General features: G+C 43.0%; 2 protein-coding genes across 25 annotated transcripts in view; one reads left to right on the forward strand and one right to left on the reverse strand.

Moving 5' to 3' along the window:
* LOC107225076 (calcium/calmodulin-dependent protein kinase type II alpha chain) overlaps positions 1–25,844 on the forward strand; it is a 97,604-nt gene that overhangs the window by 18,963 nt on the left and 52,797 nt on the right. For all 24 annotated transcript variants that reach the window (XM_046737570.1, XM_046737494.1, XM_046737522.1 and 21 more), the window contains exon 2: positions 21,062–21,156. In XM_046737570.1, coding sequence (XP_046593526.1) covers positions 21,062–21,156 — 95 coding nt within the window. The remainder of the gene's footprint in view (positions 1–21,061; positions 21,157–25,844) is intronic.
* The window catches only part of LOC107225077, a 51,299-nt gene continuing 33,858 nt past the window's right edge, over positions 8,404–25,844 (reverse strand). The window contains exons 3-4 of the mRNA XM_015665403.2: positions 20,644–20,725; positions 8,404–8,826 (exon numbers count right to left, since the gene is read on the reverse strand). Coding sequence (XP_015520889.2) covers positions 20,714–20,725 — 12 coding nt within the window. The 3' untranslated portion in view covers positions 8,404–8,826; positions 20,644–20,713. The remainder of the gene's footprint in view (positions 8,827–20,643; positions 20,726–25,844) is intronic.

Below are 25,844 nucleotides of genomic sequence, written 5' to 3' on the forward strand. Positions count from 1 at the left end.
AAGAAAAAAACGAACAAACAAACACAACAATAAAAAAGCAGAAACCATTCGAGCATTCAGATTCGAAAGTTGAAACGACGACGACGACGACGATGATGATGATGATGATTTGATCGCGGCACCTACAGCGAGCGCAACGCCGACACAGGCGCAAGACTCTATATCATTTTTAAGAATCCTGACAGTGTGGCGCACACGGTCCGGGAATGGAAAAGACAAATGTGCCACTAAGCTCGGAGATCGAATCTCGGCTGCACAATGTCGCACGCGTCCCGTTGTGACATAATAAGAGGAAAGTACGACGTTGGAGGACCCCCATTAATCAATTACAATTTCGTAACGTACCGCGCGTACGGCTACCGTTTGATAAAGCGGGATACCTGCACGCACGGGATGGGAATCGAGAAGTTTTAATTCTTCGTCTCACCGCGACCGATCGTTTGCCTTCCAGATGCAACAAACGGCCGGCCACAAAGCTCGGACGTCGAAATCTCGGGGAAAAATAATTTATTTTTTATTTTATCAGTTACGTACCCGCGCGGAACTGACCGGTATTATTATTGCGCCTATTCGTGCTGTTTCTAAAAAGTAGACGCAAGTTTGTTTATTTCGGACTATCCTCTCGGTCGCTCTGGTATATCGTGGCTCCGAGCCAAGACGCTGTGGAATCTGCGGTCGTGGATAAAATATTGGCAAAGAAGAAAGAATATTTAGGTAATGTTACACTTGTACGAATATACTTCACGGGTCCGCTGTTCATTGTTATTGCGTATCAATGTTATTTTTATTTTCTGCATTTCAACACGCACACGCGCACCCGTCGGCACGATTTCATCGAAAGAGAGAATCCGCTCGACGAAATCATCGACGGCGATTAAAAATGACAGGTGCGTCCCTCGCCTTTGATCCGGGAGACGGATTTAACGAAGTTGACGCGATTGTTTAATTCTGGTATGTTGGAAGAAAAAAAATCAAATAAATAATTCCCACGCTACGGCAAACGACGTCAATTAATAACAAGCCTGTTGTTCTAAGCGCCGGCTGGTCTCTTTGCAGCATGACATCTTTTAATTTAGATTCCCTTCAGTGATACCGGCGTTTCTCCAAACTCGCGGGTCATTGTCTCTCAAGGTGCGTTACACACGAATACCGACGAGGTTAAATTGCGAAACCCACGAAAGTCTAGAGGCGTGTATCAATCGCGACCACACCGTACTCGGCGTGACGAAATCACCTAAGCGTTCCGACGATGCGTAAAAAAAGAAAAAAAGCTCAGCGTCGATTCCTTACAAGGTTAGAATTCGATTCCCGTTACCCCTTTTTCTTCAGAATTAGCTAATGACACATCGTTAATTTGCTCGGCGCAGGTTTTACTCGTTATCGATCTACCGGCGACAGGTGGGCATGAAAAAACAACACTCCCGTCATTTATGCTTTGTGTGGCCCCGCGAACGTATCGCTGAGCTCTATGAATGACCGTCTCGTTTTATCGCTCATAATTTCACGGTATGACAAAATGAAAAAAAATAAGAGGACTAAAAGCAGGGTTAGGGTATATATATATGTATATATTATCGCGTCCATTGTCGTCCCCGAATGGAATTGAGCGTGGTTCCCCATCCCCCCTTGGTAAGAAGAACTTTCTAAACCGACTATCTTCGTTCTCAAATGATATTTCATAAGGCTTACTTTCCGACTTCGACTTACCTGCCCCCCTCCCGCCATTTCAAGTGAGACTCTTATCCGATTGAATTTGCTAATTCTTCAATCTCGACGACGTGTGCTGGTACAAAGCGTCTGTTTCATTTCGCTTCAAGATCAAAGATACCGGGGACATCTGATGCATTCATAAACGATACGTACGTACGTACGTATATTATATGTAGTTAGTTAGCTCATTGCGCAACGTTTCACAACACGCGTTCCTTTTCTAGTTTCGATTCGTTTCGTTCCCTTGACTCGTCTGTCTCTCTTCGTCGATCAATCCCAGAAGGTCGACGTCAAAAGCGTCCACACGTCCATTTCGAACGGACGAATGATTCCCCGGAGTCTAGTTGGATCATCATCCGGAGGGGAGAACAATTTTTGCCCGCCCCTCTCATCCGCTGATTTCGTTTTTCTTTCGCCTTGTCAATCGGTGATTGGTCAACCGATCAATTTCACTGGCGTTGCGAGAGCAAAAAAAAAAAAGAAAAAAAAATCATCCAGGATCCTAATGTCGTATAATGCTGTACAAATACAAGGCACAGACCGAGAGATGCAGAGATTCGGAAACTGTCCAACGAATAGAGAGGGAAGATGCGACATGGTCCCGAAATCGGTGCAGGCTCTTGATAATAAAATCTGCCACGGATGGATGCGAACGGTGTACGACGTGTAAGTGAGATACGGATGCAAGTGTGCTGCACGTAACCGATAAATAAAAATGAACACGTGAGCTGTACAACACGGCATTGATCCCACTGCGAGTTAAACCAATTTACGGTCTCTGGAGCGGAGAATTGAGGAGACGCGGGTACGCGGGCGTAGCTAACAAAGCTATTGAAATGCAATTTGGTATGGATTCTTTGACCGGATCATTGGACAGAAATCAATGTAGACCAAGCCGGTGTATTAATACACTGTGCGGCTGTATTCACGAGCATTAAGAGAGCATTGAATAGTGTTCAATCAGGATTTAATTACACAAGAACACTGACGTCTTATACGATTATAATTACGTATCGATCCCGTCGAAGGATGATATTTTCTCGGCGACCGGCAGCGCCGGGCTGTACATTTAACAATTGAGCGATCCTTACCGGGCACAATGGCCTGCACTGGGGTTAACTGATCTATTATTGCGTGCCGAGACGAATCTATATCTCGTTAACTATAATACGCTTTGGATAAGCTTCGAATGTATTCAAGTCTAGCTATCCGACGTATCTTTCAAGCGTTTGACGTCGGTGTTCCAATGGATAGCGAAGCGGTATCGCAGACCCTTTGACCCTCCATCTCCTCATCCTCGTCCTCGCCTCTCGGAACGAGTAAAACAGACGTTTCGGACGATTCCATTCACTCCCGCTGCTCCATCCTCGTCTTTGTTTTTCACATCGCGATATAATTCCCATTATCACTCTTGACACCATTGTAAAACACAAGTATCATTTTCGGAATGAAGCTCTAACGTCATCCACAGATTCACGGCGAAATATTCGCGGCAAAATCTGTTCTTTATTATATATCAGAGTCCACAGGATAGTCGATGGAGGTAAATATCATTTGTCTGTATAAGAGGAAGAAGAAGAAGAAGAAGACAAGAAAGGCTTCGTCAAAGCTCGGCTCGCAAATGGAGACGCAGCTTTCGAAACTCAATTTAGAAGTTTGCGGAGAGCGGGAACCTGAAGGAAAGTCGGACGATTGAGTTTTCTTACCCTTGAGCCGGGATCGGCGGCTTGCGCGAATCCTCCCCCCTCTCCCAGCCCATTTCCCCACGTCCTCTTCTTAGCCCGGTTAACTTTGATCTACCTTTTTTTCCTCTCGCCGTACTTCTCTTCGGCAAGAATACCGAGGCTTCGGCAATTATCTCTGCCAAGGCTCTAATCATACCAATTCCGTTTCGGACTTCGGTCAGTGGAACGGCGTGAGTTCCGTGAGAACGAACGAACTTGTTCGATACGATGGTTGAGATGCTCGACGTCGCGAGTTCAACTTTGCAGTAGGTTGCGAATACCGGCGTACGCTTGTTTTTCTCCGCTGCTATTGAACGCAAGATTTCATTAAATCCTACGACCTGAATTCGAAAAATTGCGAGGAAGCTCAAACTATGAATCGTTGTCGATCAATCTTACACTTTTCACGAGATTGAAGTTAGTAACTTTATCGTAACGGAGCGTTGAGGAAAAATTCACTAATTTGCATCTTCGTACCGACTCTGGATGTGTCAAGTTTTTTGGAATGTAAGATTCCATGATTTTCTTTTTTGCTTTACACCCTCCTCAAGCTGGAAAATAACAATATTTACGAGGCTGAAGTTAGTAACGTTGATGTATCGAAGCGTTGGAACGAAAATTGGCACCTTTCGAATACCTGAAGAAATTGAATTTACAAAATCTGATTTTTCAGACGCTGTATCAACGGTTTACTAAATTTCAACCAATCCTAAAGTTGCAAAACAACGATTTTCTCCAAATACGCATCATTGCAATAGCGTTACAAACTTCAGCCTTATCAATTTTCAGCTCATTAGAAATGCGTGACGTCGTTGTATAACCATGGAAGGTGGTTCGCTCCTTGGTGTATAGTCTTCTGGTACAGCTTGCAAGCTTTGCTGCAGTCTGTGGCAGACTCGTGGGAACCGTTTGCACAAGATTCTCGCCCAGCTCGCGGAGCGCAAGTTATTAACAACTAAATTACCCCATTCTCATAATTATTCCACGTCGCCTTAATTGGCGTCCAAATGAGACGCGTGCTTTCTTCGCTCGATCGCTCGCGGATCATAGATCCTCGGCAGAGATTAATTCTAAGAAAGTTTGTCCCTGTTTCAATCCGCAGGCGTCCACCTCGAACTACCGCAAGGATATCCGAGGGGTCTTCGCAAATTTTTACAGTGCACGCGACGAGCGAAATGCAGATCTCGAGTGAAACGTATTTCCATAACAAAAGTGTTCGAGGATCAGTCCCTGGTTCCAACCTCGAACACGGGAGTAGAAACTCGGAACGAGAAGAGCGAGCAATGTTCCCGGCACTCCGTTTCCTCTTGGCTGTTTTTTTCACTCTCGGGTACATCGTACCTGCGGTTGGCAATCCTGACTGGAATGCAGTTCGGGGGATGCATCAGCCAGTCGGCGAAGGAGGGAAAGTTTGACGGCCTAGATTCCAAAAATATCCATTCGCGGTGAATAACAATGCATTCAAGTTTTACTCACGGGCTGTAAAACTTGGCGGGGAAACTACCGAGTACAGCGGTGCTCCGAGGGCGGAATCGGGGATGAGAAAGGAATGAGCCGGGGGAAAAAAGTCTTGGGTATCCGCTCGCCCCGCGCCTTTGTTCCATCTTCTACTGGTTTTAATCAAGCGACCCGTTGTCGGCGGAAAAGTCGCGGCGAGGGCGAGCTTCCGTTATGTCCTTGAAATTAAACATTTCTACCATGCTTTCGATTTGGCGAAACGTTGTAGTCCCGGTTCGTTTCTCTTTTGTTCCTCTTCTTCGCTTTTCCATTTTTCATCGGTTACCCCGCGCGGCTTTTCAAGCTCTGAAAAAATTCATGACGCACGGTGAGTCGAGGAAGCGGATTTCCGCCGCCTACTTTCAAGGTTCGGATATTTCGGGAAGGGAGGAACGAATTCATTCGTTTCATGAATTCTTCATACAGACGTGAAATCGTCCGAATGATTTTTGCGCGGGTGCAGGTGCGGGAATTTTTTACTCGCACGCGGGCAGTTTCGAAGGCCTGAATCGCAACGCTCGTCGAGTGCCTCCGACATATTTAACGAAGCTCGCCTTTACACGCGTGCCCGTTGGATTCGTAGCGCGTGTACATTTCGAGCCTGCGAGGATCGGAGCGTTGAATTTTTCCTTACCTTTGGGCCTTGTCCTGCACACGGGTACCGTTGGTTGCACGTGGGTTTCAGCCGCGGCCATGGCGGCCGATTGCATTTTTATAAGCCGCGTGGAACATTCGGCAGTTTCATGAATACCTGAAATCCTAAACCTCGGTAACTTTCAACCCGTAATTTTTAGGCTTTGCGCGGTCGAACGAAGAAGGTAAAAAAGTTCGAAAGAAGAGGGTAAAAATGTGGATACTTTGCTTCCGAATCGAACCGCACTGTTTAAGATAAACTCGGAACTCGACAACCGCACCCATGAAAAAAAAAGCTCGGTCAACGTTTAACGCACTTCGATCCGTTATCATTGCACGGATAAACGCATGGTGGTTATGTGGGTATAGCATACATTATAGATTATGCGGCAAAGTCGCGGCTCGGTTTCCGGCGATAAAAAAAATCACAAGGGCTTAAAATATCGTGGGCGATAAAAATTTGAAATAAAAAGAGAAAGATAAAAGTCACATATCGGCGGAAGCACGAAGCCACGCGAGTTTGTCGTAAGGTCAACAATAACTGGAGTGTCTCGTACGTTATACGGTTCATTAAAAAGACCGCGATTAATTCCGCGATGAACAGGAGTCGATAAATCCAAATATAAATATATGATTGTGAATAACGATGTCAGATGTTGCTCGAGAGTCATGATTACTAAAGAATGTCTCAAAATTAAAGCAAAATTTGAAATATGAGTCATTTGTACAAGAGATAAAGGACACCTTGATCAACCGTGATGAGATTGATTATTGTTTCTTTGGGATTTTTTCAAGCACGAGGTTTATGCCAACAAGCCCAGGACCACCCACGATTTTAAGAAGGAAATTGATCGTCGTATCAATAATAAATTCGGTTCCACATTTATGCAAAATGGTCATGGAAAATTTCAACAACTTTTTAAAAATCAATAACAAAAATTTACAATCTTTAATTATAAACCTGTGTTTTCCATCAAAGTCACTTCTTGCGTGAATTTTGGGACACCTTTTACTTTGTCGTGACAATTCGTTGAGGAAAGTCTTCGTGCACACCCAGCGATAACGAGGCATTTAATTAGTAACTACGCCAATGACGATGATACGGTTACGACCATGGGTTCGCGAATCAAAAATATCCGCCCAATTATTTCCTTCCACCTTGTCTCTGAATCAAACTCTGAATACGTAGAGAAGCAAGAGTCCGTTCCAATTAACACAACGAGAACCGGCTGCCGATTGTGACTACTCGCCCATCGATTCGTATTATTTTAAAGCTCCACGCCCGATTGCCTAAAAAAGTTAACAAAACGACGGTCAGCAACGATGCGAAGAAAAGCGACGCGCGTCTTGTGCATTTCGTTCAAGTTACCGTCAATTTGTTTCCGTCTTGGAAAAATATATTACAGTACCGCAGTGAGTCGAGGAATTGGGGTGATTTGCTTCGTAGCGATATCTCCCGGTGGATGAATAAATTGCGGGTAAAAGGGCTGTAAAGATAATTGGTATTTATTAGTGCATTCAATGGGCGCGGTAATAACCGACGAAATTTATGGTGCATTCGCTCAGCAATCCGCAGCCTGACATGAAAACGAATGGCGTGCAAGTGCCGTGCGGCGCTCTTCTGCACCACTCGACGTTTTTATTTTTCCTTTCTCTCTTTTTTACGGTTTTTCGTTTTCGCTCCATTTTCACCCGCGTGCTTTTTCGGCCGGTGTCGTTACGTTGCAGTCCTTTTAACCGTCGCATCGCATCGCGTGGCTCGCGTAGTGAAAATACCTGAAAATATTCCCTGAACAGTAGCTACGAGCCCCTCGGGATCCCCGAGTAAAGGGGACGAAATTATGTCTTCGCGTCTATAACCGGACCCTCCACTCTTCTCTAATTCTCTTTTTCCTCTCCTCCTACACTCTCTCTCTCTCTTGCATTCGTTTCGTTTCCTTTTGGTAAACGTTGGCGGTCGCCCGGCCGCCCGGGCAACTCCTCGGTTAACGATCGCTCGCCGCCGACGGTCGTCAATTTCTGCGTGTTACAACCTAGTTCTGCTGCCTTTCACACTCCGCTCGGAAAGAAGACAAAAATATATAAGAGACAAAAATTAGGAACGCAATAAATTTTCGTACATACATGTATTACTCCTTGATTAGGTATATTATACTCGTGTATATGCGACACGCTCGAAAGGTTGGAAATTGTGTTTTTACAGATCATTCAATTTTTTACAATCTATAAAATTATACCACATAATATAATATATCTTGCTCGAAAATTCAACCGGCGATAATCAGAATAGAAAAATATCACGTTTCAATCGATTTCTATCAAGTTAGGGATTTTTGATTGTTAGATTTTTTTTTTGATTTTCAGTTTATTGAAACTTAGATACACGGAGAGCTACTGATGTCAAAAACTTTTCAGCTGTGCAATACGACCTTTTTTCTTTCTTTTCTTTTTTTTTTGTCAAATCACCTTTATAAACGACACGATCTTGTGATTCTACAATATATACATACATGTATTATCGGTACAAAATTTCGTATATCGTATGTAAGTTCTCTTTAAATAAGGAGAATTATGATTTACACGAATAATATTTACCGATATAATTGGGATGTCAGTTTCGAAAAAAGTAAAAGATAAATGTGCAGTTCCTTTAGGGTAGCCACAAATTTTTGGGAAAAAAATTCCACGACGTTTCCAAGTTTTCCAGGAGCTGAAACCTAGTTTTTCCCGACATCTTTCCAGTTCTGGTAAATTACTAAAACCTAAATTATTCAGCTTATTGACTCTATATTCGGTTCAAATTCAATTCGAATCAAAGAAAAATATAACGTACAAAAAAGTGAATTTTAAAAAGTCAATTTGTTTTCGGGGAGAGAAAACGTAAACTTGTTAGCTCAAAAAAATCATTTCTAATTCCCACGACGGAAAACCGATATTTTCAGTTTTTCCCAAGAACAAATTAAAAATCCCCATAAAATTCCAGGTTTTCCAGATTTTCCAGGTGTGTGGAAAACGTACCTCGTGCCTTAAAATGAGAAAATTTTCAGGATTGTGAATAAGAATTAACGAGCCACACGCAAGGCTACATCACCTCACACGTGCCTAGGATTACACGTTTATATTACAGCCACAATACTATTTTACGAGGCATATAAAGAGCGTCGCGCCTCACGGCGGTACAGATATAATGCCGAGGCAATGCGGCGTCGCAACGCCGCGCCATCCGACGACCCAGTAGTCGATCCGCACGGAATCCACCCCTCTGCGGAAACAAGAGGAAAAAAAGTCTTTTTTAAAACTTGGGCAAAGGCGAAATTCTTCCCCACCTCCCCCCACTTTTTCAACCAAAAATTACAGGGATGATTTTTAATCCCTCGATGCGGCCGACCGCCTTGCAAATCCACGCACGACACACGACCGTGAATTCCACCCTCGCTTCGGTCAGAAATACCCTCTGTTTACACACGCCGGCAGCGGCAGGCTCAGCGTGGGTGGAGGTTGAAGTATAGAAAGATCAGAACACGGGAGGGTAACAGCGGCGAATTATTAAAGAGATAAAAATTTATTTACGTAACATAGAATTTTGTAACGCAGAAAGGTCGAAGCAGGGAAAATCAAAATACAGAATCGGCGAAATCAATGCAGGGAATCTACTCGTATGTGGCTAGGATTCCGAGGATTCTATAAATTTCGGTATCGATATGCTTTTCTTTGCATCTCTCTATATTCTGACTTGTCGCGTTTTTTTATCGCACACTTCGGAATCTAGCATCCAGGTTTAATTGTCAACTGTTTTGTCGACTGCTGATCGAATACGGCCAAAAAACTCTGTGCGGGGGTTTTTTCTCCGGATTTGGTAAAATTTGAAATTTGCATCAGCCGTTTTGGATCCATCTTTAATTTTTTAAATCCGATTTCAGATTCGGAATCGGTGAACCCAAAAACTCATGATTTGTGCAAAAGATGTATATATGTAGAGGGGTAACTTTCTCGGAACTGAAGCATTCCTTCAATTTTCACGATTTTTATTTGAATAAATTTGTTTTTAACAATAATAACTCACATCATATCGCGATAATGAATCACGAGTATTGAAAACCTATTAGTACACTGTTAGAAACAGCAAAAACCCGCATATAAATATATTTTCAAAGTTCCACAAACACCCAAAAAACCGATATAATAATACAGGTGGTAAGAATACTTAGCACTATGATTCAAAGGGTTAATCTTTCTACACTGAGATAAAATTTCATTTGTTACAGTAACCAAAAAGAATTCAGTAAAACAGGTATCGTTAAAAACAAACTGTTTGAATATTGTCAGAATTGCGAAAAACGAGGTGCGCGTAACCATTTTGCGCTATCGTCGATCCTTTTTTGGTTATTGCAACGCAAAATCAGTTTGTTCGGCTTACTCTACTTTTTTAGTCAAACAAGGCTTTAACGTCAATTTATCGTTGCACAAGCGTTAAATTTTTGCAACAGTCGCAAGAAAATCTAGCAACGGTGATCGTAATGAGAAAGAATAGCAACGGCTACTAGACTTTCCGGTAAGAGCTATAAAACTAATTTTCGCAAAAATGAAAATAGTCAAGGACCGAGCGGTAACCGGAACTAAAAATTTCTCTCGGTGTACGCTCCCACCCCCACCCGAAGCCTGTTCGAACATCAAGTTTTGGACAGTGTTCAGGGCCGTAGGCAGCTCGGCGTACGTCACGTCGGCTGCCCGCGGAGGCGGCAAGGGTGCTCATCGTCAGCGACGAGGAGTATCGACCCGTCGCGTCGCCGCCCCAGGACGAAAACTGCCCCCCTCTCCCCGTCGACGTTCCGCGTTCTCCACACACCCAGAGTCACCTATGAACAGCGCATTCGCTGTGCCTCCGCATCCGCGGCGACATTTGCACGCCCCACCTTGTTGCGCAGGATGACATCCTTCCGGAATTGTTTTTGAAAATTCAGAGGATCATGGGAAGAAAATATATGCCGGTTTGTACACAATTTTTTACCAACTTTTGGTAACAGCTCGACATTTCGCCTCGATTCGTCTCAAAAAAATGTTTAGTTTTTTTGCAGCAATAATAATTTAGACGCGAGTAAATTTTATGTGCTTTAATATGCAACCCGTCGCTACAAGCGTCGTCTCGGTGCAGCCGTAAAAATAATTCGAATTACTTCTCTCCGCACGTACGGCGCAGACGTTTATGTAATTTCTAGAGAAAAATTGGGTCTTTAACGCGATAAGAATTCCGTTGTCATTGCGAAATTGTAAGATCCGGAAAAGTATAATCGTTCCGTATCAAGGATTGCAATATGATTTTTCAGTCAACTGCTATTAAAGAAATGACTTTTTCGCTCTGATTTATGCCGCGTCGATTAAAATCCGATATCGAACGTAACGAGAATGGAATGTGCCGACTTGTTAATTCGAAACAGTTTCAAGTCGGTGCGACGAATGCGGTTAAAAGAATAATACCTGTTCAATGTGTTTTTCGAGCTTCTAATGCGCCGATTGGTCGAAAAAGGGTGCTACTATTATATATAATCGATTCTAAAAACCAAGGTGGAAGATAATTATTACTGCAGGTTGGTGAAATGCAGTTACTGACTCACATAATGGATCGGAAATCAACTCGGATACCTTTCGAACACGCATATTAAAAGTTGTTCAAGTGAAGCGCGGGTCAGCAGAGATGAGTGGCTAAAAGCGTTACGTTTAGTGGATATGTAAAAAAAAAAAAAAGAAATTTCAAAGGAAGATTCCACTCGACCCTTGGACCTTATCGCGTCTTGCCTGTAAATACCTAATTATAAAATCGTCTGAGCACGAATATCCGACAGATGGCGTAAGCTCGTCTCAGTTATAACGGGCTGGTACGTTTTACTGTAAATATTCAAATAACGATGAACAAGATATACGTAATGAGAAGAGACGAAGAAACCGTTTCGAGAGACTCCGATCTGGATATCAGCATCGCTGTCCGTAAAATCACACGACCCAAAAAAGTTGTTTGACGTATAGAAAGGGATTTTACCCACAGAGTTGCAAAATTTCAAAAGTTGCAAAAGTACGGAGTTATCTAATATAAAATTCAGTGTGTAGAAAGTAAATTTCTGACGATCTTATGTTTTGGCTTGCTTTATTCTTATTCGTTTTCATGATTTCATGTATTTTGGCCTCCTATTACGTACTTTGAATTTTTTACATTTTCTCTTTTCTCCGCTTCACTTTTACGAATTAGACTTTTTCGGCTCATTCAAAATTGAAAATTTTCTCCGTAATTCTATCGAGTCATTTATCTACCACTTTTTGATTAATCCCGGTCCAATATTCTGTCCCAACGACAGTTTCACTGGCGAAAGACATTCGCGTACGTATCCGCGTATTCGTGAAAATTATTGCACACCGCATATCCGTGGCTAAATCGAAACCCCTCCATTGCGGGGATGATTAGGACGACACGTGCAATAACTGTCCTGAAAAAATTGCAGAAACTGGCCTCTGCCGTTTGCGTCTGCATCAGATTTTGCGGCAGCTCCGCGATAACTTCCCTCGAAGACAAAGTTAGGGTTTTGGTCCCCTGCGCATAACAGCAGCCCGGGACTCGGAAGACTGTGTGTGTAGGTTCACCACGTGTCACACGCCCGCAAAGGGTGAGGGAGGGAGATACGTACGTGCAAAGATACATATCTACAACCCTAGACGACTAGGCCGAGCGCATCGATCGGCTCGCAATGCCGCTTCTCTGCCTCAGATTTCGCCGCAGCTTTGAGCTCCGAGACAAAAAGAATGCTCGCTCTTTCGTCGGCCGCGGGCTCCGAGGAAAGTTGTAAAAACGAAAGGTAGGAGGGGGAGGCGGAGGTGAAGAGAAAAGAGAAAAGAGAAAAGTAAGAAGCAAAAACCAAAACCGAACAACAGAGACAGCGAAGAAGAAAAAACAAGGCGTACTCGCCGCTTACCGGGCAGCTGAATTGGGGGAGGAGGGAGGGTAAGAACTAAGAAGATAGCCGAGGTATACAGAGGCTTGCGGCCATTTGTCAGTCACAATTAATTTTGAGCCCGGCTCCCTCTTTATTCCTTCGTATTTTCCCCGCTACTTTTCCTTCTCGTTGCTCGGTTTGTTTTTATTTTTATTTTTATCTTTCGTTTGTTTTAAAATTTTTTTAACATTTTTTTTTTCTACCTTTCTCTTCTCCCTAACTTACCCGGGTCCGTTCGCTTGTTTGGTTGTTTGTTTGTTTAGACTCGTTTATACGTTTCCGCACCCTTCTCGTTATACCTCTGAAGAAGATGAGGAGAAAGATTGGCGGAAAAAAAGGAAATGAAAGAAATTGAACCGGGGTGCGGATGAGAGGGAGGAGAAAGGGGCTCTCGAAGGGTGTTTCTACCCGCTCTCTCCTTGGTCCACTGATATCGAACCGATGGTTTTAAATTTCTTTGCCCTTCAATTCTCGTCTTACCTATTTCCACGACGTATACCGTAACTTGTAGTGTCTGTTTACTTTAGCGAATCACCTTATACTGGAGCTATACTACCGTAACAATCTCGGTTCCACGGTGGCAACGGAAATCGAAATAAAATATCCCGTGAGGTTTGCCTCACTTTCAGAGTCCATTTCCTCAAAATAACCTGCCATTTTTTCACCGATGATACTTAGTATCATGCCTCGGAAACGATCAAGGCAACTTATAGAAAATGGTGTCGTATAACTATTCGTTCTACTACGTGAAAGATATCTGTATTCGATTTGTCGTCGATTATTGCTAGTAAAGTTGAAAGAATTTTTCTGACACAACAGCAGAGAAATATTTTTTTCCAATATTTTCCCCGAGTTTTACGAGGATTTAACGAATTCCCTTGAAATTTCACCGATTGTGAGTTTTTTAGAACCCATCAATCCCCTGAAAATTCTCTGAACTCTACCGCGATTCTGTCGCAAAACGAATGAAGGAATCGTACGAAAGTGCGAGTGATGAAAATTATTCGCCGGTGTAATCTGCGAAAGGAAAGGCGAGAGGTGGTTGATTAAAAAATCGAAGAATACGAATTAGATACGGAGATTTGGATCCACCCGACTTCCATGATCAATCGCGACTGATCCACCGTCCCCTGTATCCGGCACGTGTCAGCGAATCGTGTCGAAGTCACGACTTCCGCGAGTGTAAAGAAGAGGGGGAGAGGGATGAAAGGAAGGCAGAGGAGGGGGAGCTTCTAAAGCTCTGAGAGCAAGAATCTGAGGTATCTTCCTTTTTATCACCGGGTCAGCAAAAATTTTAAGTCGAAAGAGAGGGTCGTTTATGGGCTCGGAGATGGGAGAGAAAGAGAGAGTGCGGCGAGTCTACAGTCTATGGAAACGAGGGCAAGCTCCTCGCTTGTTGATCAAACGTTGTTTCTCGACGGCTAATTTTTAGGGGAGGAACAAATACGGGGGACGAGGGAAAATCGAAATTTACGACACACGGAGATTCTCTTCACCTTATTCGTATGCGCTTGTGGTCGAAAATTTTGGCATAATCCCGAATCCTCGAGAGATTTTTTCCCTCTTTATTGTCTTCCGTAATGGCGTTGTACCCTCTACGTTATCATTTTATTTTGAGGAAACTTATATCTTCATTCGAGATTCTAGTTCGTATAAAACGGATCCTCCTCGAACGGCAGAAACACAAAAGTCTAGGTTACTTTCGGAACGCAATATTTCTCGCATTTTTTGATATTGCAAATAAAAATAGCTGTCAGATTCTCGATAAGTTTTTCTTCAAATTCTCCCAAGTTGTATTTGATTCAACAGTTGAATAATCATCTCGCGATCGAGCTTTAAAGAAATAAGACACTCTGACCTACTCCAAGATTACATAACCCCTAAAATTACTCGGGCGTACAGAGTCCTGTGACTATAAGGATAATTTCGGAGTATTTTCGTCTAATCAAGCTTCCCAAGCGGCCAAAGAAACAAGAAATAAATCATTCAAGTAACGAGAGTGAGCTCGGCTCTGTTTTATCCTCCTCACTATAGGTATAAGAACAGGGCGTAAGGTTAAAGAAAAATGGGAACGTTAAATATGCACGTATATTCGATCCGCTTTATTCCAATTCGCGTTACTTTACCCCAAATTATTACTTACGCAAAAGCAATAATGTACGCGCTCTCGTAACCGCTTCACTCGATCGTGCGTAGAAAATTAATTTCTATTTCGAAATAATACGCTAGCGTTATATACCGAGCATTATTTTTAGCCCGCAAAGATGACCGTCGATGAACGAAAAATGGAAGAGTAAGAAAGAAAAAGAAAAAGTAGAAGAAAAAAAAAATCCGAACCACGTAGCCCGCAGGAAGGTCGGAGTGTTTTCTCATTTTATTTCTCTTTTAGCTCCATTTTCACAAAGGCAAAGTACCCGCCATCAAATATTAGCTGAAAGTTCGTCGAGGGATTCTGCGAAACGACTGGCTCGCACTTATTTTCTCCTCTTATAATTCTCGTAAAGGGAAAACATTTCCTCTATCACTTTGCCGCTTTCCAGCAAGCGTAACTCGCACGTGGAGCTTCAATGAACCGGAAAGTAAACATTTATACATTATAGGCTACTCGATATTCGATGTTGAATTTTTTAATACACGGCAGTCGCAAATTAAATATGCCATTATTTTTCGCGTCTAACGATCGGTCGCGTATCAGCCCGCCTGTAAGGATCGTACCTAGAATAATAGAGCCGGGCGTTAAAAATAGGGAAAGATCCAGACATAAAAGTTTGGTCGATAAGCCCGCGTTATGCTTGTTTCTCGCTGTTCTTCTCCCTCTTCCTTGCTCCTCGACGTTTACGCAATTACGGTAGAACAACTGTAATCACGTAACTCGGTTATAATGGCACGATATATACTCGTTATAACGAAACAACCTGTTTGAAATTAGGCTAGGGAAAACGGAGGTCGAATTTATTGTCTCTTACACGAACATACAGCATAATTGAAGTGTAAATTTGAGGATCGGGAGAATATAAAGATGAACAAAATCCTGTACATATTCTCCGAAAAATTTTAGCACTCCGAAAAACTTCATTATCTTCATTAATTAATAGCAAATTTTAGTAAAATGGGTATAGTTAAATTAACGGTTCAAATATTTGAGAAAATGTGATACGAATCACCGTTTAGTGGAAATTCACATTTATTAATCTTACATTTCATGATTATTGCAACATTGATTCTGTTCATCAAATTTTTTTCGTAAAAGGCGGTAACGTCAATCTATACCACCGATTAATCAAATTGTAACCATAATCAAAAAGAGTAGTTTTTATCCTCGGTGACGGTTAAAAAAAAAAAAAAACAATAACAAATGATCATTTCGCACCAGCGATCAATACATATTTTATGGAAACGGTCAAAGACTGTATAACAATGACGTCACTCGGAGGCAAAAATTTAGGTAACCCGTTTCCGAAGTCAAGGGTGTCGAGGAGGGTCAAGGCGAGGTAGATTAATCTCGGTTCTATTTCCCCGCCGTCTTATTCTTCGGCCGACATCTCCGCCCCACTTGGCGCGATATTGGGACAATGTGAAAAACGTGAAAACCCGGGCAAGGAGGCGGAGAGAAAATAGACTTACCGCTTGCCGGGGCCTCGCGGTATTATTCGGGAAAATATATTTACGATTGCCGGTGTCTCGCCTCCTCGCTCGAAGCGCAAGCCGCGCTTTCGCCTCCCCTCATAGCCAAAAACGAGGGTGCGAGGCTTTCCTGGCACTCGCCCGGCCTACGTGCGGATTCCGCCGAGATAAGAGAGCCGTCAATTCTTAATAGGAAGAGCCGCTGCATGCGGGAAAATCGGGATAAGATACGATCAGGGGAAAAGCTCCTCCTCTTCCGCCGTGCCCCACCGAATATCCAACGAATTTTCAAAAGGCAACTTTGGGGCGAAGATGCGTCGCAGGCTCGAGGCATTTGGTTGGATCCCCGATGAATACCCGCTCGACACGCAGGCACGCACACACACACACGCGCGTGTGCGAATGAAGACGAGAAAAAAAAAGTTTCGCAAATTTACCAAATTTTACGGCGAATACCAAAGCGCGGACTTCTCGTTCGATATTCCGTATTGTTAATTTTATCATTGTTTAGTTGAACGAAAATAAAAAATTTCTTCCCTGGTTTCCAGGCTCGTCGGAATAAAACGAATTCGCATTCGTCGATTCGAAGTGTCGAAACGCCGAGAGGTCCGAACCCCGAACGATAACAAACTTGTTGCGATAAATTGTCGAGGACTGAAACTATTCCCGTAGGTTTTGAACCTTCGTACTAACGTCGACCGACATTTAGTCGTATAACGCGACACGCGTAACGGGTCAACCTGAACTTTGCCCCTCGTTCCAATTTTATCTGAACGAAAATCATCCCTCGGCTCTGCTAAATGATCGCCTCGGGACATTTGCTGCGGGGTTGAAATCTTACATCGAACAACATCAGCCGAGAACGCGATCTAGGATAGTGTAATTTTCATCGGTTATACAGCGTGCCGTTTTACTTGTTTTTCTTCTTTTCCTTCGACGGTGTAGGCGAGAGGTAATTTTTGGTAAAAGGTTCGGATAAGAGAACAAATTTCCATTAACTTTTCGCCCGAAGCTGGAGGGAAAATATTCAGCAAAATTTACACCGGGCTGTCTGAGATAAAAATACGTGCCTCGCCTCGACTCGACTCGACTCGCCGCCTTGCAGGCCTCTTGGGTTCGTGATAAAAGTTGCGAGACGCAGCTTTGGTGGTTACCAGGGCGAATCTCACCCTCCGATAGTAACCGGGACCACGGCTTAGTCCTGTACCTACACGAGGAAGAAAACCGGGACGAAGTTAAGTCGTGCCGACAGTCTTGCGCGTGTCCTCCACTTTTCGGCGTCGCGGTTGATTTGTCGCCACTTGCGTACGAAAATTTCACCTAGCATTGAAACGGATGTTAATTTAGTCTTCGCGTTAAAAAAAAATACCAATTTTTGGTACAAGGGTACAACAGAGCAAGAAAACATAACTTGATCAAAACGTATTGTCTATCAGTCTGCCCAATAATTAGTCTACTTATTGTTACTGGAACTCACCGTAGGTGTTGCAACTCTAGTTTATTATATAAATCGAAGAAACGTAAGAAGAATATTTACGATCCGATTATCTTTTTCGCTTCTACGCCCGACAAGCGGGTGAACAAATTTCTCAGGCAAATATCTAACCCCGTGTAGATCCGCAGCCAACCGAATCGGTATTGTCGCCTCTGCTGCGACCCGTTAAGCTCGACGAATTCAATTAACATTCGGATGCTTGGGATGTAAACAACGGGTTGTTTGCAGAGGCTGATTTAAGGCCGTTTAACTTCACTCCGATGCGTCGATCCGACGAACGAGAATCCGCCCTCCCCGTATAAGAAACGGGATTCGGTCGGGAAACAATCGATTTGAAAGCCCGTCCTCCCCTTCGCACCGGCAATATCTTTGGCTTGCAAAAGTTCGAATATATATCGGAACGAGGAAGAGTTTTTCGAACTTGGAGAATACACAAGACGGACTTGAATTTCATAATTTTCAACCCTCGTTCGTGTATTTGCACGATTCAATATCCGCAGCTCGATTTATAATAACTACAACTAAAGTCTGCTGATTTATTTAATCAATTTACGACTGTACGTCCCGAACAAGTAAGAAATAACCGAGACACGAGATATGTGCAGAAGATACAGGAGTAGAATTTCGCTCTATTTCATCCGCCCGAAACCTTCGAAATTCGACTTACCGCTTACAGCAGTAACGATCTATGGATCTCTTCTCCCTTCTCGATTACATCTATGATTGAGAGGAGAAATTTTACTCCCGTCTCTTCTCCAGATTCCTCACAAGTCTCCGTCGTTCGTTACTTTTCGACACGGTACCCAGAACCGCCGTGGATATTCGCAAGATAAATTTCTCGACAAATTGAAACGAGAGTGTCTCCGACTCGTCCGAGTGAAAAAAAAAAGCAAGAATGAAACGGCAAAAAGGGGGGATTTGTGAAAAAGCAAAATAAGTGAAAATATATAAACAAAGAAAAAGGCAGATCCCGCGAGTCGCAGCATCAACGATTGGTGGTCATGGTAACGCCCTGCCGCGTTCTCTCCTCTCGTTTTGTCCCCCGTCGACCACTCGGCAAGCGTTTCGCCGTTCGGATTCCTCTCACATTCACGCGTATCTGCACCAAGCAAGTGTATTAAACCCGCGCCATTTGCCTGGCTGATCACGAATGGGCATCCGGCCTCGGTCCGCGGTGAAATGTCCCGGCGATTCGGCCGCCCGGCGCAGGCATTATAAGTAATTTGTAGGATTTGCGGAAAAGCGGCTCAATGCCGGCTCCGCGCGCGGATATAACAAGTTGCGGGCATTACGGCTGCGACGTGGCTCTGCGGGACGTAGAGACGCTTAAGCAGCTCCATCCGGGGCTTTGCCTCGCCTTTGGCTCGGCTCAGCCTTCCCAGGTTTAAACGCTTAGCATCGGGTGTTACGGAGCCGGCTGCATTCGCCTGTTATAACCTAATTACCCCGCGATAGATGTACGATTGCCCACAATCACACCCGCCCTCACCCACGAATCACGATCGCTTCCGCGAGGACGGACTTGGTAACCTTACCGTAACGATGCGTCTTTGAGAAAAATCGCTACTTCTCATATTCGCGCAGTAAACCGGTACGAACAAAACGTAGTGTTAACCCTAGGACCGAATTTAACGTTTGCGCGAGTAAAATGAAGAATTATTGAAAAAACAGAGACTTATTGTTTTACTTTTTTTGCTCCAAGAGTTTTTTCCCACATCCTCCGTCGTTTTTTGCTGAAACTAAGATTCGAGTCTATTTCTGAATTGTTAAATTTTGTCTCAGAATTTTCTTCAAGTCGTAACTGCGCGCAACGTAATGTTCTGTACAGTAATAACGGTTCAAAGTTGGCCGGGGTCCATGTGACCCCGGGCAAGTGATATGGTAGTTTCCACAGGTTTAAATGACCAGGGTTAATTTGAAAAGCCGACTCCTCGAAAGTCATTTTAAAATTGTCAAATACAGATGTTTTTTTTACTCTGTAGTTTCCTTACGCTAACGTTACTAACTTCGGCCTGCTTTGATACCGTCGTCAGCTAATGGAGCTGATTCGTTCACTCTGCACTCTCTGCAGTTACTAATCGCTGTAGACAGATGCTCGCTTTAACCCTTTCGGTCAAACAGTTTTCAACTCAATATTTTGGCTTGAATTTCGTTACTACTCGGGGATACTTTCGGTCGCTGATCACGAATCTGAAGTCGGACTTTGATTGTTTCTACATCCAAGGTCGCGCGAATCCGATATGGCAGATGTAAAATCGAAAAAACTATCAACATTCGATTATTCTTACCGAAAATTAGACTTATAGGCATCGGTAGAAACGCACAACGGTCACACAGGGTGAAAATTGATACCCTGCTCCAACAATGAGTTCCCAGAATTGAATATCCAAATACGCGTGTAACGTTTGGGGTGAAATTCCCCCAAAAAGACCTGTTAGGGTTGTGTAATAGTCGTACGAATTAACACGGATCATTCGAAGTCGTAAATAAACTGTGACAAGGGTAGGGAATTGAAATTTTTTCGACGGTACGCGGAGCATCCGACTGTTGCAGAGGACGAAAGGGTTAACGCCAGACGACTTGGTACACCCTGCACGCTGCGGAGTGAACGAACGTCTAATGGCGTGATTCCAGGATCTCTTGCGAACTCGGCTCGCGTCGTTATCGTCGCAACTCGTAATCCGAACACGCGTGATCGTCTCATCTCGAAGAGCGATGCGTAGTGAGAGAGTTCTGGACTTTTTGCCGGAGGTCGCCGATGGGTGTAATTGGATGCCGAAGGAGTAAACCGGGGTGGTTATAGGTTTTTAAACGATACGTTGAATGGGAAGGAGAAGGTTTCTTCATCCGTGAGAACGAATTACGAGTATTATTTATTTCTCTACGACGGCGACTTAACGACGATGCATTCGTTATCCGTAGGAATTTAATTATATACCGTTCAACCATGTGAACAGATTTCTTACGATATATTACTTACCTAGCCGACTTGTCGACCGATCGACGATCGTTCCTTCAGCTTTGATACGGTCCAGGTGCCATGCGATCCGTTACACGGTCAGCTGTCAAGAAATACGTGGAATGAATTAACATTAATCTACAACGCCGATTAGATGTTACAAATCCACGTCTCGCAATCTAGTTCAGGCTAAAAGCACGTCCCACCGAACGATTCAATCGTTTCGGAATGAATTGAAACTGTCGTTCGTAGAGTCGGAAGGCTCCGATACTCCTAACGAATTTATTTATGTGAGAGAATATTTTACGGTCCGACCTTCAGAAAATCTGTTTTCACCGAGCACGAATACATTTTATATCGCAAGTACTAGGGCGCGTCTAAATTTTTTACTACTCTTATATCGCCAACTAATCACGATTTTTCATCCGGTTTGTTTCAGGGGAGCTTTTTCCGTGGTCCGACGATGCGTCCAGAAAAGTTCGGGTCTCGAGTTCGCGGCGAAGATCATCAACACCAAAAAGCTCTCGGCCAGAGGTAAGATGTAATTCGAACGAATCATTTTTCTCGCATTTCTCTCTCTCTCTCTCTTTCTTTCTCGATCGTTTTGGTGTATATATTGTATATAGCAGCCTGCGGTGCAAATTGACTCGAAGGAGACAGTAATCGATTGCAGGCGGTAAGGGATTGTCTGCAGCCGGGAATTCGACGATTTGTCAGTTTCCTAAAATCTACAGGTTGTCGGCGTATCCCGAGACCTTTGATAATACACCGTCGGAAGTGTATTACACAAGAGAAGTATCGCATCCAAAGTCGGGCCATAAATTTCGACCAATTCTTTCCCACTGTCACCCTCTGGGTATATATAGTCATACGAAGAAAGTGAACCCCTCCCAATCAACCCTTGTTCGCGCCGTGTGCAGGAATCTATATTAAAAACGTATTCGCGACAACTCGAGCAGCGCCAAGAAGAAGAAGAAGAAGAAAAAGAAGAATAAGAAAACGAAGAAGCTCGAGGATCTACAAAGTTAATTTCCTCGGTTGATGATGTTTAAAAAATGTAATGAAAAAAAAACAAAAGAAAAGAAAAAACATAAATACCGGCCTTGTACAACTAGCGCGAGGAACGGAAGTAGAATACAATTTGACTAATGGCCAGATTTTCCTTTGTACGCCGTTTCGCCGGTGTTGCGACTCTGTGTAGATGTTACTTTGATAGCTGGAAATTAACGGACCTCCGTCACGTGACTGTAAATATTCCTATTCTTATATTCACAGCCTCGTTTGAACCGGGTTATAAGAAATACCCGACGACGTTCCATTTACTCATTCATACATCAGCGGTTCATTTTTATTCGTTATCAAGTTCTTTTTTTTTTTGTTTTGTTCGCCTCCCGATGGAACTTCTTTATCGCTACGTAACGAGTCGCGGTGCAGGTAATTTCGACGGTTTGAATTATTCATTCGACTGATGGAATCTGGTGAAATTTCAACGATGGGCCTTCCGGAGTAAACATTCATCGTAGCATAAATTTTTAAATGATTCGAGGTAAATAAACGTTTCACCTCGTCCAGCTGGAATAATTTTACGGAAATGAATGAATAGACGCATTTATCGTTGATTGGCACGGATGCCGGCTCGGCTATATAAAATTTCCACCGACCAAAGTGATTGTAAACGAAGCCAGATGAAGGCTAATCCAATGAATAGAAATACGGTGTGTAAACTCATCCGATAAACGATATTACGTTACAATTAATTAAGTTAGGACGCAGTTGGGTTCCGTTCCGTACGATGTCTTCGACAGAGTCCGTTCTATACCCATAATGTATACCCTGTATACGGAGGAGAAATTATGCCTCTTTTTATTTTCCATTCGTCAAAATTTTTCCCAAACAAATAACTTCGAGTTTCACTTGGGTAGTCAGAAACACGAGAAGAAACTTTGACGAGGCAAGAATCGTCGAACTTTTCCCGGCGCGGCAGCCGGTATCAAATTTCGTGAAAAGGCAGTTTTTCCCTCAAAGTTAAGTTATATACGCAGACCTCCTGCTCCTGCTTCTCATAGTATAATGCACATATGTATAATGCATATACGTACATTATCCACACATCGATACGATGTGTTATATTCGAAAGGTTTACTTTACCACTTTCTCAGATTGTTATTATTGCTGTTATTGTTGTTGTTGTTGTTGTTATTATTATTATTATTATTATTATTATTATTATTATTATTATTATTATTATTATTATTATTATTATTATTATTATTATTATTATTATTATTATTATTATTATTATTATTATTATTATTATTATTATTATTGCCCTTTCCATCGCTCGAGTTTGCCGCAAAAACTTGCCAAACTTCAGTTTACACACTCCCTCGAATCGTAACATAATTACTAGAGCCACGCAACTTCGCCGACCTGTAAACCAAGAGTTTATCAAATTTTCTCTCAGCTGCGCGTCACAACTTTAGTTTATCATACGCACTTTGATACAAGCTTTGGAATTGGTCGTCTATTCCACGCTCCACTTGTCTTTCTCGTTATGAATTTTACCCCTCGTTAAATTTATCGGGTAAGCGACGAAGAAGCCCTTCTCAGATGGTTGATCGATACGGATCGCGACCAACCGATCCTACCAAGTTATGACCATCGGGCAGTAATATTTCTTGACTCGCCTCGGCTCGCCTTTGGCCCAATTCGCTAAATTTTATCCCTAGATTTCTCACACTGTGCGGAAGGTTCAGTCGTCGAGTCCATTAAGATTATTTCACCCCGAGACGGGACGGCTTCCGGACCGTGTATACGGATCCATAGGTGTTCGCCAATGTGAGATTCGGCATGGTGGAAGAAGGAGAAGGAAAAAGAAAGATCGAGGAGGAAATAAGCTCGTAACGCTGGAGGATTGATTAGTAAACGTAGCAACCTGGCCAAGCTTGAGCTTGAGCGATGCCGTGTCGTTTTGCTTTAATAGCCCCCTTATCCCCCCCCCCCCCCTGCGCCTCTCTTCTTTTCACCGGATCGATGCAGCCAACGATCGCAAGAATTATACTGGTAATCCTGAAATATTAAACGAGGTCACCGTGCTCGCGGAGAACACGCCATAAAAATTAACCGAGTTCCTCGTTCACCCGAACGGTATCCGGGATATACAGACCTACGTGCCGTTGCCTTTTTCGAACGCTATTTCAGAGTGCACGGGGTTGGGGAAAAAAACGCTTAATCAAAGCTGACGAATTTCAGGAATTTGAACAAGCTCATCCCCGCGGAGAGGTGGAGGAATTCGGCGGATATGACGGGGAAAAATTGAATTCCGACTCGCGTGGTTTCATCTACGTAATCTGTAATTGGAAATTATAGCGAGATGGTTCTGCAATCGTCTAGCGAGATGCCGAAAGAAACGTTTGAAAATACACGAATGTTTTCGTGGCAGTTTCCGCGGACTCGACGTCGATGCGTGAAATGAATAAACGTGAGAAACGCAGGAAGAGAAGATGAGCCGACGAGAATCGGCAGTGGCAGATGGGCCGGATGGTGGTGACTTTGTCATTTCGCCCGGCGCATGCCGATCCTAACCTTAGCCAACTCGAGCTGTTGTCGGAGGAGAATCCAAGCGAGTCGATCTCTTCCTTGTCTCGTTCCGGTAAAAGAAATTCCGGTCTGTCATGCGACCGCGTTGCGTGTCTCTCGTCGGTCGCCGCGTGTCGACAAATTTAGCCTCCGGGTCACGTACGTGCGTACATAGCAGCTGGGAAGAGTTTGGTTCCACAGTCGGGGTCCGAGACGCGCGAGTGCGGGCGGAAGAAAATTGGAAAAACGAATTTAACGATTTGTTGCACCATTTATCGAGGCGACGAGATGAAGAGACTTTGAGAAACCGTGCTTCGACGTATTTTCGATCAGCGCTGATACGCCGGTGTTGAAATTCGTGAGAAAATGCGATCGCCACTCTGCCGGGAACATTATATAATCGCCGGCTTAATTATCGTGAGCATGTCGAACTCGGGGACGCTTTCCGAGCGATGCTTTGCGACAATTTTTCTACCGCGTTATATCGAAGAACTTTCGGGTTGCCATAGCGGCGAAACCACCCGGCTTCGTTTCGGGATCGCGTTATTACATTAACGACCCTACAACGAAAAGCGTTCATTCGTAACCCAACTCCTCGCAAACTCCGGCTGAGTATGCTTTCAGAGGAAATTATTAGCTCTGGATGAGAGGGAAAAGGTCAGAGGTGACGTTACGTGTCCTGCGTATATATACATGCATATATATATATATGTATATATGTATGTATATTTATGTCTGACATCGGCCCCCCGAAACAGCTCTTTTATATAATATTGTACACATTATAAATATACAAACCTAATAACACACGTGCTGTACAAAGTTTTTTCGATACCAAACATGCCGCGGAATAATTTCTCTCACGATTTTTCATCTCACGCTGTGTTTAGCTTCATAAATTTTATCATCGATTTATTTAATGGGATTTTTCACATCAACATTTTTCCAGAAAATACAAAAAAAATAAAAAAAATTCTTTCAGTATCGCATCAATGGGAGTGATGCACGAAAACGAATGACTATCCAAACAAAGCAAATAAAAAAATTGCACGAGAAAAGAATAAAAAAAAAATAACTATAGAAATTTTTCAGATTGATCAGTTTTCTAATGTAACTTGTGTATTACATTCACCTGTTGAAAATGTTTTTTAGTTGTATACAGTAACAGTCTATATTGTGTAAACCACTCTCGTTACCGCAGTGACGGAGATGGAATTTTTTTTAAATTTTATATAGTATATATATATATTTTTTTTTAAAGAACAAAAAATCTCATACCACTTTTCATTTCGTCGGTAAATGTTTGCCTTCGATTACAACTCGCTAACGGTTGGAAAATGAAAATCCGACAAAAATTCACGAGAATATTTTAACGGGATTAGGTAGTAGCGTTGAAAAAAAAAAAAAATTTGCTAATTGAAACAGAGACGGCGTTGATGATTATTGATTCGTCTATCTGACGTGGAAAAGCCCGTTATATCTATCATGCGATTTTGTAAAAGATGTAAATTTATTTCATACCGTAGAATATTCGACCTGTTATCCAAATTGAAAAAGGGATTAAAAAGGGAAAATAATGGAATAAACTGAAACCGGAGCAAAATTCAGGCCGCAGAGGGATGAGGGTAAAAAATATCGGCGCT

The sequence above is a fragment of the Neodiprion lecontei genome, chromosome 1 (genome assembly GCF_021901455.1).
Source record: "Neodiprion lecontei isolate iyNeoLeco1 chromosome 1, iyNeoLeco1.1, whole genome shotgun sequence".
NCBI classification, from domain to species: Eukaryota; Metazoa; Arthropoda; class Insecta; order Hymenoptera; family Diprionidae; genus Neodiprion; species Neodiprion lecontei.